We start from the raw sequence: 12,535 nt of genomic DNA, 5'->3' as shown, positions 1-12,535 counted from the left end.
TCTTGCCTACTATGTGAGTGGCTTTTTTTAAGTGTTTGTTTTTTGGCAAATCGCAGATGGTGCAACTTCAAGCACTGCAATGCCAATGCCCGTCACTCACCTGACTGCTGTGCCAGCTGTAGCCGTAGGAGTTGTTGGTGCTACCGTTGAGATAGCCGCCGCCCGATCCGGCGACCAATTGAGATGCGTACTGTTGCTGATAGGAGGAGGTGTTGCTGCAGCTGCTGTTGTCGCCGGGGGTCGCCAGCTTGGGGCTGCTGCTGCTGCTGTTGCTGGTGTTGTGTTGCAGATGCTGCTGCTGCTGTTGCTGTTGCAGTTGCAACTCCACCACCTCGACAGCGGGTGGCAAGCCAGGCAGCGACAAACTGGGATGATGCTGGTACAAGTGCTGCTGCTGATAATGTTGCTGATAGTGTTGCTGCTGGTATTGCTGCTGCTGCTGGTGTTGCTGCTGCTGCTGCTGTTGCTGATGTTGTTGCTGCCGCTGTTGCTGCTGCTTCTCAGTTTTTATCTCCAGGGGACTGAGCAATGGGGTCGAGAAAGTCTCCAGCAAACTCTCATCGATTGCCTCCATCTTGACCTGCGGCAATTGCGATGTTGCAGCCTCGCCAGTGTTGCTGCTGCTGTTGTTGTTGTTGTTGTTGCTGCTGCTGCTACTGCTCAGCATGAGCGCATTCTCCGGATCGATATTTTGGATTGAGGTAGTAATATCGTCCCAGAGCACGGGTCGCTGGTAGGGATCGTCCAGCGGATCGGCGTAGAGAGCCTCTTTGTTTTTGGTTTCTATGTGTGCAGTCAAAAAATTGGGAGAGAAAAGCTCTTTATAATCGCCTGCTAACACTTTATGCAAATCGCCGGCATGGGGAATTATTAATGCAAACAATGAAATCTCGCATATGCATGAAATTTCTAAACAGCTGCTCATTTGTTTGACTATTTTTAGAGTGGCTATTTAGCGAGCAGGGGGTCCACAATCAGAATTAAAACTTTTCGTCAAGGGTGCAGAGGTGTTTATTGAATGGTTTGGGTTCACTGATTGATGGCAGGAAAAAAAATATATGTCCCCCATTATAAACACATTTTAAAACACATTTTTAACTTCCGGTGAACACCACTATGTGTTCAATATCCTAACTGGGTTTTACATAAAGAGTTTGTAAAAATTAGTTAAGGATGAGATTGAGTTTTGACAAAAAGAGTATAAAAAGTTTTTAATGAAATCAGAATTAAAATTATTTTGAAGTGTGCTCTCCGCAGGTTTTAATATCCCTTACTTAGTATAAAAAATGTGTTTTTCAAAAAGAATTTTTAGATATCAATTCACATTACATCATTCCATAGTTAAAAACATAAAGAAAGCTAATATAAGAGTTTCTCTTTATGATTGTTTAAAAACTAAAAAAAGGAAAATCATATTAATAGTTTGAATACATTTTTAAGCTTGTAAAATGAGTTCGTATATTGAGTTTTAAATGTTCTTAGCTTGTTCAAATGTAACAAAAGCTCATTGCCTGTTCGTCTCGACCTCAATCTGTTTTGTGAGCAGGGTCTCCGGCTTGTCTGCGTTGTTTTTTGGGCGTTTGGTTTCAAATTTCACATTTCGGCAACGAGCCGCAAACATCGCTTGTTTTTTTTTGTCTATTTTGCTATTGACTTGCGAGATTTCACCATGCGTGTAATTTTGTGTGCCCATCAAAGTTGCCAGTTCCCAGTATCCCCCCTCCGCCAAATCTCGATTTACCCACCATATAGATACTCCTTGTCGCTGGAGGTCGCGCCACCCGAAGCGGCAACCACCACCGCACCACCGCCGTAGGCCAGAGCCACATCGTAGGGCGCACCATCGTAGAGTGGGGCACAGCCGTAGGCTCCATTTGAGTTGGAATTCGGCGATCCGGCGGGCTGAAGTTGCTGATGTTGCTGCTGCGTCTGTTGGTGCTGCTGCTGTGCATGTGCAACGGCAACATCGCCGGCGTAGTGGGGCCACGCCTCCGATGCACCACTTTCGCCGCTTTGCAAGCTGTGCGTGTGGTGGTGCTGCTGGTGCAAACGGTGGTGCTGGTGGTGGTGCTGATGCGAGTGATGGTGGTGCAGGTGGTGGTGGAACTGATGTTGCTGATGGCTAGAGCTCGCCAAGTTGTTGTTGCTTGTGGGTGTTTGGCTGCCGTTGCTGTTGCTGCTGCTGTTGTTGTTGCTGCTGCTGTGATTGTTGTTGTTGCTGCTGCTGTTGTTGTTGTTGTTATTAGCGGCTGCTGCAGCAGCTGCCAAAACCTCAAGCTCAACATCGGCGGGCTCGATCTTATGCAGACGTCCCATCAGCTCGTGCCGATAGTCCAGTTCCGGGGACTGCAGGAAAAACGGGAGAATGAAAATGGAAAGAGAACTTTTGAGCAATCGGAAAAATACACTAACAAAAACAAGGGTTAAATATTATATGTAAATATTTTTTAAATATTTAATTGTTAGATATTTAACAAAATAAGTATAGGCTTAGAATAAATCAAAATATCTATTCGGACGATTTCCAGAAATTACGTTTCTTTGTGATTGGTGACTTTAAAAGTAAATCTATATACAAATTTATAACCATTTTGTATGACTTTGAGTAGATGATTTTTTTTTATATATTCGAAATATATGTTATAAAATTTCTTGTAGAACCTGTTGCCAGCATATGCGTTTAATCTCTCATTGAATAATAATTTTTATATGATTTGAAGTAAAAAGAAATAAGCGTTTTCTTATGGTGTAAAATGAACAGTCTTAGCAGCTCGTGTGTTATATGGGCTATTGGGCAATCAGAGCTCCAAGCCTTCTACTTCTTCTGCTGCTTCATTGGCGTCCAGCTCTATCTGCTTCTCGGCCGCTTCCCTCCCATAAATTTTGATTAAACTTTTATCGCCCTGCAACACTTTGAGCTGCCACTTGAGCAATCTCGTGCTTACTGCCCACTGTCCACTTCCCCTCTGACCGAATCATTCGACGGGAGTCTTATCTTTACGTTCATTTCTCTTCCCTGGCTTTATTTTTATTGCATTCTTCGCTTCAATTTCGTTTTGCTTGGCACCGAAATTTGTTGTTTGTAGATTTGTCGTTTGATTTTTATTTTTATTTCGATTTTGATTTTTATTTTTATTGCCTGTCCAGCGCTCGGATCGGATCGGGTTCTTAATGCTCATGCGCTTTTAGGGGAATGCAAGCAAGTTCGTTGTCTAAGTCATTCGTTTTGAGTGGGGTATTTCTCGAATTTGAATATCTCTTCGCGAGCTGCGCAAACGAGAACAAATAGAAACGCGCTAAGTCTGTTCCTTTTGTCATGCAAAGATTGCCTTTTTATTTTTGTTTGCAGACTTGAGGCCTACAAATTGCTAATTCTGTAGATGATTTACACATCAAGTTTACTTCTTTACACAACTACCATTTTTATCGAATTTCTTAGGCTTTTTTTATTAATAGTTGTGCTGTTACTTGAAACTTTTTCTTTGTTATGTCCATTTGATAGTCTTTTGTTTTATTTAATTTTTAGAGAACTAATTTATGGCAACACTTAAGGTGGTTTAGGCAAACATAATAATCGTTTGGCAAATTAGTGAAATTTTTTATACCTGGCTTTTCATATGCAAATGATATGGGCCAAGGGCCCATATATCACATCCAACTGTCGATCGGCGAAGGCTGGCCATAAAAAATAGCAGAAAAATCTGACTCAAATTCGAGAAATGCCCGACACTGACTCACTCTCCCCCGAAACAAAACTTCGAAACTCCGACAACAAATGTTGCCTCGTTTCTGTTTTATGAGCTGAAAATTTACGAGCGTGGCAAATTATTTTAGCTGCAATATTTTTGCGCCAGCATTTTTCATTTTATTGGCTGCTCTGGCTTTATTTTCTTTCTTTTTTTTGGGCTTCAGCCATAGTACCCACACGGTACTGTTTTTATTTTTTATTTCTATTTTTGGTTTTAGGTTTTTTTGAGTAATGTTTACTCGCCGCTGAGGTCAACATGGCGTGTGATAATTTTAATAGATTTTTGTGTTTCATTGCGGTTGGTATGAGTAATGTCTGGAGCTGCCATTTTCCGCTGTGGTTTTCCACGAACCACCGACTTTTCCAACTTGGCAAATGTTCAGGGGTTTTTTTCCGTGGAGTGGGGTTAGTTAGTTGGGCAGCTAGGGCGCATTTAGTGGGCTCTCCACGCAAATGACCTCATAAGAATGCGTGGAGCGTCGTCTGCGGAAGCCTCGCGGAATCTTTAAGTGGCTGCGATTGGACTTTGGGAGCCAGCACCAAGCCAAACGGTAATTGTGTGACAGTCACCAGAACTACAAACATGAATTTCAATTATGAACTTTTCTGTTCTTTTGGACATTATGCTCAGGTACTTATAATTTCAATTTCTTTGCACTGACACAGGCACGCCAAAGTATTTTTATTTATTTATGATATTTTTTTTTGAGGATTAAAATGCCGTTGTCAATAATCGCTGCTGACGGCAGCGTCAATAAATGGGCATTATGTACCCATAAAAATTAGCATAAATTGTACTGGAGTTCAAATGGCCGGTTTGTGCCGCTTTCGTCTGTGAGTTATTTGCCCATTTTGCGTTGAAGTCTTTGGCCATTTTATGTTATTGTTTATTGATCTGACCCATTTGGAGTGTTGGTGAATTGGGTTTTAGAGTGCCTAGTGTTGTTAAACTGCAGCTGCAGCCGTTCCGATCGTGATTTATTCAACACGAGAAATTATAATTACTGAAAGGGTCAATTGCTTTTGGAATTACTTTTAGAGAGGTGTCATTTGCTTGAGCAGGAAACTATTTGGGTTTATGACAGTGCCCATAATTATGATTTAATAGCTAAAAGAGACATAAGTTTAAACAATCCCAATTGTAAAGGTGTCAATTACTTGGTTATGGAAATATTTTTGTTTTTCGGCGGTGGCCATAATTATGATTTGTAAGCTGAAACTTCAAGCTGCTTCCAAAATGAGTTACAAATGGTCATGTTGTGATTTTGTCACTTGTAATGCTAACTTTAAATTGCGGTTTTTATGATAGTTTTACAAGTGCAATGCTTGAATGCATATAATCTGTTTAATAATTAAATAAAAATTATTGTTTTTACTGTAAAAAAAGGTTTTACTAACTGTCATTTAAATATATTGTAAATAATAACATTTAAAAAATCTTTAGAATCTGTAAATTATTTTCAGTTTATTTAATAAGTAAATAGCAGTTATAGTTGCTAACATCAATAAAGGGTTTAACCAACTGTCATATTAATAAAAGTAAAAATAAATTAACATAAATATTATATGCTTAAGAAATAACATTTAATATATCTGAAAAAATTATTTACAATAATTTATTATCAAGGCAACACCCCGCGTTCCACTTTCCCTGCGATTCCACCTGTCGGCAATCTCAAAAGACAAACAAAGGCTTCGTTTTCACCGGCAATAAGTATTGGACAGTTTCAGTGGATTTTCTCATCTTCCGCGTCTCGAATTCGGCATGCCCCGTTTCGAGTGCATTTTGCGGCTGTTTAGCGATTCGTTTTGGTGATTTTTCATAGCCCCATCTCTGACTTTTATGTGGACTGACAGGCGATGGCGTTGACTGGTGGCGGCTTCTGCCGCAGATGCACTATGCAACCAGCAACACAGCAACACAGCAACCTGCAACATTGCAACTGCAACGGCAACTGCAACTGAGGTTGCTGCTTTGGCATTTCTCAGGTGAATGGCAGCCGAAACGTGAGGAGTTGCTTGGCTTTTTAATGGCCAAGAGCGTTAAGTGCACAAATAAAGTTGTTAACTATTGTTTAACGCCACCGCCACGGAAAACAAGTATCTACACATGTAGTGGGGCCCAAAAAAACAAGACACAAAAAGGCCATATTTATATGAAAAACAAGCAGAAAGCATAAAAAATAATGACAAACATAAATATCAACTTTACGAGTGCAACGTGACTTCATTTAAAATCGAACAAAATATGCAAAATAAAGCACTGGCACTCGGATACGCACGCACACATGCGTTTTCGTTCGGATACAAATACATACAAAGTCCATCGCACGTGCGTGTGTTCGTGGTCAAGAACCTCAGACCAAATTTGGCACTTGTTGTGAGAAATGGAAACAAACGGGGAAGCAAACAAATATACATGCCTTCCCCAAAAAAAAAAAAATAATAAAGCCCATAAAAATTAATAAATTTTATGTTCCATTATATTCGTTGTTACTTTTATTGTTTTGTGTTTTTTTGTTGCTTGTCTTTTTTAACCAACTTCGGAGGCCGTTTTGCATTTTAAAGAGCCGAGTCTACCGCAAACCCCGTTCACCATTCATCCGGCTGACATTTCTTTTCAATTTGCCTCTATATCTATTAACGACCATCAATATGCCAAAAATAACTATATAAAAAAGATGTCAAATTGCCAACTGTTTATCTGACTGTTTTTACCTCTATTAATACGAAGCATTTTCTTAGCCAGCCCCGGTATTGAGCCATAAAATTGGCCATTTTGCGTTCGATCTTGGCGGCTGCGACAGCTGCGCATAAAGTCGCTCATAAATGTCGCTCCATAAAGCCCGTAAGAAATGGGTCCAAATCATATCAATAACAAAGGCATTTGAACTGCGGGAAGCGATAAATTAAATGCCTAAATGCCATTCGACCAGAATGGGGTTATAAAAAGTCAAGTCGAGGCCCACACAAAGGCTATCCACGGATAGCAATCTAATTGGTGCTGTAATTCCCGAAAAAACATCCAAAATATGATAGTCTTTACACGAGATGTGCTTTCTAAAGTCGAGCAATATCGACTTCATTAACAGCACGTGCCGAATATCAGTTCATCAATGGCTCAAGTAATTCCTCCCACACACACCCATGGCCAAAAAAAATAAAGAAACAATGAATGCCTGGCTTTTTTGTGATAAGGCCAACAAAAGGCTGCTTAGAGCCAAGTTAGATATTTGTGGCGGATAAGCAGAAGCCAAAAGTAATTGCTGGGCTAAGACAAAATAGACAGAAAGAAAGGCAAGAAGAAAGCAAATGTAGAAATGCTATAGCCCCACATAATAATCGTTAAATAATCGATGGCGTATTGTTCGGCAAACCAATTGCCAATAGCGCCCCAGGGCCAAACTACAATTGAGTGCAAAAAAAAACGGGAAAAAAGAGATATGTATATAAAAAAATATATTTCCTGAGATTTTGTTTAATGTAACGACGGCTAATGTTTATTATCGCGCGCTAGTGAAAGTTTCCATTAAGGCAGGAAGCGAATAGACTTGACACCAGAACATGTTCGCTGCCTGAGTCTTTCGTTTTGTACAGCGGGGACAAGAGCAAGTTCGTTGCCTGAGTCTTTCGTTTTTGGTGTCGCGTCGAGACCAATGTCAAGTCCTCAGGGTTTGACCCTCTTCAAAGCCCAAAGCCCAAACCCCTAGCCATTAAAACTAAACGCTTAAACATAAAACCCAACTCAAATCCAGAAGATCGTAAAAATAGTTTCAGCACATATAGTATATATGCATTTATAGGCGATTTTGTTTTGGCCATGACTCATACCGAGAAGCGACAAGCGATTTGCATAAAAAATCGCTGGCAATTATTTTATTGGACCAACCGCACATAAATCTTGGTCAACTGAAAAGAGCAAAGAGAGTAAGAGGGGAAAAGTATGCCAGCAATGTTTTTCCGCATTTTCCGCCGGCCAAATCAGCATGGCAAATCAAATTTGGAACAGTAGTTGGATCGCCTTGGATCTTTTCCACGGAGGCCAAACGACAAGTGCAGCCCATGCTCGACATGCGTTTTGCATCGTTTCGTTTCGTTCGTTCGTTTTGGTTGCGAAATGGCCAACTCCCTGGATTTTTCCCCTTTTTTCCTCCTCTATTTTTTTGCCCAACTTAAATGTCACCAGGGGACTTGAGGCCTGCGACTTGCAGTCAATTTCTGGGAATTGAATTTTGTGTCCATTTGTGGGTCGCGCGGGGAGATTACAAGGCAGCCACTTTGCATTTGCTTAGAGGAGGCTTTTTTCGTTGGCTGCCCGATGGATTTGCATCGAATGCTGAATGGGATATTGCCTGTGGGATGTGGACCCACAAATTTAAGTTAATTTTCATGGAGGACTTACACTACGAAAAATCAAAAGGGTTAAATAAGTCAGGAAAATATCTTCAAGAGTGCTTGGGATAATGTCCTATAAATTTGCTCGTTGCACCATTCTTATTATTATTATTGTCTCAGTTTTAATAAGAGCATTTATTTACGACTTTTGAAATAGTTTACGTCCTCAGTTTTTTCTTAATTTAGAATATTTTAAAAGTACGGACTTCTAAATTGTGTTGAGTGTAGGTCATTTCAGCAGTCTAGGCTGCCTGCTCGTGGCATGCCACATTGCCTTTCAGTCCGCAGGCAGGCGTGTAGGTATTGACAAGCCAAGCGCTACCTGCTACCATATGTTGCTGTACTGTATGTGTTACCCGTGGCACACCGCCTCTTTAAAAACTCTTAGCTGGGAACTCTTTACATGGACATTCCCCGGCGAGAATCATTTACACGCGAGCAGGGGAAACTGGGGGAAACTCTGCGGGTTTTGATTCTGTTTATTTGCTTGTCGCCAGCCACAATTTGTCGGCACAGCTGGATGCGTCTCCTTCGCTTTGCTTTGCTTTGCTTTGGCACCTGCGAAAGCAAACAGAAACAGAAATCTTCGGGCATATAGGGAAAATCAGTGTTCAGTCCATCGAGCGAAGCAGCCAGCTTTAACACCTTTATCTGAGGCGAACTCATCAATTAGGTAAAAGAGCGCAAGACGGGCTCATAAATATTTAAAGTGTATTAGGTTGGGGAAAACGAAAGGGCTGGGGACGGAGGGAGATGAAGCGGAATTTCGGAAACTGAAGAGAGTTTCTGTACACTGCGGAAAACGGTGAAATATTATTGATTTGCTTTTTGAGTAAACTTATCATTTTTATTAATATATTAAGCTTATTTAAATGGTAACAACAATAATAGTAACTATATATTTTCGCTATAAAATATAAGAAGCATAGAATTTGGTCAATTTTGATTGTTTTTGGTTATTTTCTGATTGGTTAATTAAATTATATAAATATAATATACATTGGTCAAGTAGTTACTTTGTCAGTTTTGGAAGAAATTTAAATTTGACGTTACAATTTTTTCCTGATTTGTTATTATCATTTTTCTGTGTGTGTAAAAGTGGCCTGTTGAAACTGCTGTGGAGGAACACACAAGGTGTCAATTTGACATAAATGGGTCTCGTATCTTCTACTCGAGGCGCGCTCGTGTCGTTTACATAATTAAATGAGGTCTGCCCTGTCCCTCCACCTTATTTTCTCCGGCTTTTTTCTAATCGTAAAAGAGGCGCTAAGTGGCGGGGCAAACAACACAGTACGGCACAAATCTCTCGAAAAGGTGTTAAAAGAAAAGGCCTCTCCATTTTCGATTTCTCAAAAGTCCATTAAAAAAATCAAATGTTGCTGGTCATCTTTAATAGGGGCAGCTGCAAATAACTGCGGCTCATTCATCAGCTGCGATCAAAATGGGAGATCATCATCATAAATTTAGCTCAGCTCGCCCCCATATCGTTTTTTTTGTCCAGTTTTTTCTGTTCTAAGGATACGCTGATGAGACCTTAACCCTCTGGAGAGTTCGTTTGCGGCATTGCCGCCCTTTGCTGCTCTTCAACTTTGACGTCATACGCCGTCACCGTCAGTGTCTGTTTCATTAGCGTTCGGGTTATTAACCATTAACCACCTTAACCCCTGGCACCCCTTGTCCTTTCAGCGGGCATATTCTGCCCTTTAGAGCCGGCATTTTAACACCTTTGGCGAAGGTGTGCTGGTGCTGCCTTTGGCATTGGCGTGTGCTGTTGTCGACGACGCGTGCGCGTCTTTAAAAAATTAACTCGCAATGCCGGACATTGTGTATTTTTTTCGCTTTTTAAGTGCTTAGTACGAAACGAAGGTGAAAAAATGATAAAAATTACAAGTAATCAAGTAGGGGAAAAAACACTGCCAGCCATTTAAGCCATGTTTGTCTGCGTTAATAAATAGTTTTTTTAGACAGTTTTTGGCACCAACAGAAAGCTTCTTAACAAATCAATAGGAGATAAAAATCTTAAAATAATTACCATTAAGAATAAAATCATTTATAAGTAAGCTTTATACATAAATGTGCAATAAAGTGGCGGTTTAGCTTATTGGTTCTGTTATTGCCTTTTTAATTAGGAGTAATAAAGGGAATCACTTGGTAATTAAAGCCACAGAAAAATAAACTTTTGATTGCCTAATTCGTTTTATGGTCTTAATATGAATTTAACAATAACGTGGATTATTAAAAAGCAGAAATGATCATGTTTAAGCTTGAGTTTTTATTGCTTAAGTAATTGTCCAGTGTCGTGAAAAGCCAAATACAATTTTAAAGGAAACCAAAAGTTAGGACAAGAAGTCTGACTTTTACATCGACTTTACGTTTTTAGCTAGCATTTCTGGAACAGCTGGCTATCAAATAAATTTTTTTTGTTATAGGAAATCAAACGTTTTATTAGTGATCGACACTTTCTGTAGACCACTTAAATTTCCCAATTTTCACTCTTCCTCAAAAGTAACGCCAAGCTCTGCTTCTGCTGACCCAGATTTTATTGGCGTGATTCATTTGAAATGCTGCCCCATGTTGCAATCCCCCAGCCATTTATATAGTATGGGATATATTCTCAATTGGCCATTCAATGGACCTTTTCAAATGCCATTCATTATGCCACTAAACTTATTAGCTACAAATGTGTCTCCGCAATGTGTCAGTTGCACAGTTCAGTTCCCCAACGGCGGCATAAATCACTTGCCAAAACGGCAGCTCCACCAGAGAAACAGAAACACTGAAATACAGAAAAACAGAAGCCACGACAATGGAAACCACAACAAACACACACACACACACAATGCCGGACAGCCAAAGAAATGCGTTAATCAATGCAAGACCCAAAAAACCAAAACCCAAGAAAAAAAGAGTGCCCAAAAATGGTCAAAAGACCAGCCCACAAAAGTCAGTCGCACACGTGAGTCCCAGATGATTTGCGAAGGGGATTTCGCGGGGCTTTTCTGGAGGTATTTCACTTGCCGAAACATTTCAACTTCCTCATTTGGCGCGACCACAAAAATAAACTTAATACACATTTGCCGATCTCCTACACCCGCCCGACGATTCAGCGAATCTGAATCGCACTTCATTAAGACTCGCGCGGAATATTTGTAAAAATAACAAAACCGTAAAAAAGGAAACAAAACAAAATTTAATCTTAAAATATTTGCGCTTTTGTTAACGAGTTGCAAAAAGGCAGTTTCAAAAAGGCAGCAGCAGCAGCACAGGCATTTTGCGTTAATGATGCACATTGTTCAATGAAAATGAGAGGCTGAGACTGAAAAACCGAGGCTGACACCTGCGTAATGAAGGATTTCAGCTCAGGAGGTTGATTTTGGCTTTTGTAAATAAATAATGGAATAACAAAAACAGGAAAACTAATTTTGTAATGTGAAGAAAAGATCAACATAGGGTTTTTGATGTAAAAAGCCAAAAAACCAACTTTTTAACTTATATTTATATTTAAATAATTAAAAATTAACTATATTTCAATTTTATTTGAAAATAACGTTTACTTCTGTTTCCGATTAATGTACTCTAATCATAAAACTTTAGCTTTAATTTTTTTTAAATATTCAGGACACTTACAATTTTATATAAACAATGTACGTAAAGTGAAACCAGAAAGGATTTTTATTCGTAATGTTACTGCCTTGGACACTTAATTCTCACTTTGATTTATGCACATCTCAGCCCACTTTGACGTCAGATGTGGCCCCTCTCCACTTATATTTTTGCAGGTGGGCGTCAATTGGAGCAGCTGCATCCAAAAAAAATCATTAAACCCAAAAGCCGAACGACAAACAACAAAACAAGCCACAATGATTGCCCGCTTCCTGCTCAAAAAAAAGCAAAAAAAAAAAAAAAATAAAAGTACTGGCAAAAGGGGGCGGGCGGCGAATTATGCACTAAGCGATTGTCATTACAATAAATTTCGCATATTGTGCGCATAAATTTCGCAAATGCTTCAAAGCATTGGGCCCAAAGGCAGCTGGGACATCCAAAACTGGAGTTTTGCCATGAGTCACGGGTTCTTATTGTACCGAAAACTAAGGAAACTGGGTCGAATTGCGGCATATATGCGAGTGCTTAGAAGACAATGAGTCAACGCCGCGTATACGCAATGTGGGCCAGGCAGTAACTTCTTCGAAGTGACATTTCCAGTTGGGTTTTTGTAGCTTTTTGCCGCATTTGAATTTTAGGCAGCTGTCAAGTTGTCAAAACATTTGCCTTATCGACATTTCAATTAGCCTTTTGCAGCAGGGAGAAGTTTGCCACATTAACGATATATGAATTGATAGTTGGCCTGTCAAAATCTTTTGGCACATATCTATTTCGTACGACTGCCGTTCA

At 39.9% G+C, this 12,535-nt stretch overlaps 1 protein-coding gene across 1 annotated transcript in view; it reads right to left on the bottom strand.

Annotated features, from left to right (window-relative positions):
- LOC128258940 (dendritic arbor reduction protein 1) overlaps window positions 1-12,535 on the bottom strand; it is a 32,890-nt gene that overhangs the window by 9,198 nt on the left and 11,157 nt on the right. Inside the window, exons 2-3 of the mRNA XM_052990981.1 lie at window positions 1,746-2,346; window positions 101-783 (exon numbers count right to left, since the gene is read on the bottom strand). Of these exons, the coding sequence (XP_052846941.1) occupies window positions 101-783; window positions 1,746-2,346 (1,284 nt within the window). The remainder of the gene's footprint in view (window positions 1-100; window positions 784-1,745; window positions 2,347-12,535) is intronic.

The sequence above is a fragment of the Drosophila gunungcola genome (assembly GCF_025200985.1).
Source record: "Drosophila gunungcola strain Sukarami chromosome 3L unlocalized genomic scaffold, Dgunungcola_SK_2 000005F, whole genome shotgun sequence".
Classification (NCBI taxonomy): domain Eukaryota; kingdom Metazoa; phylum Arthropoda; class Insecta; order Diptera; family Drosophilidae; genus Drosophila; species Drosophila gunungcola.
Note: the sequence above shows the minus strand (reverse complement) of the source record. Positions and strands in the feature narration are given on the sequence as shown.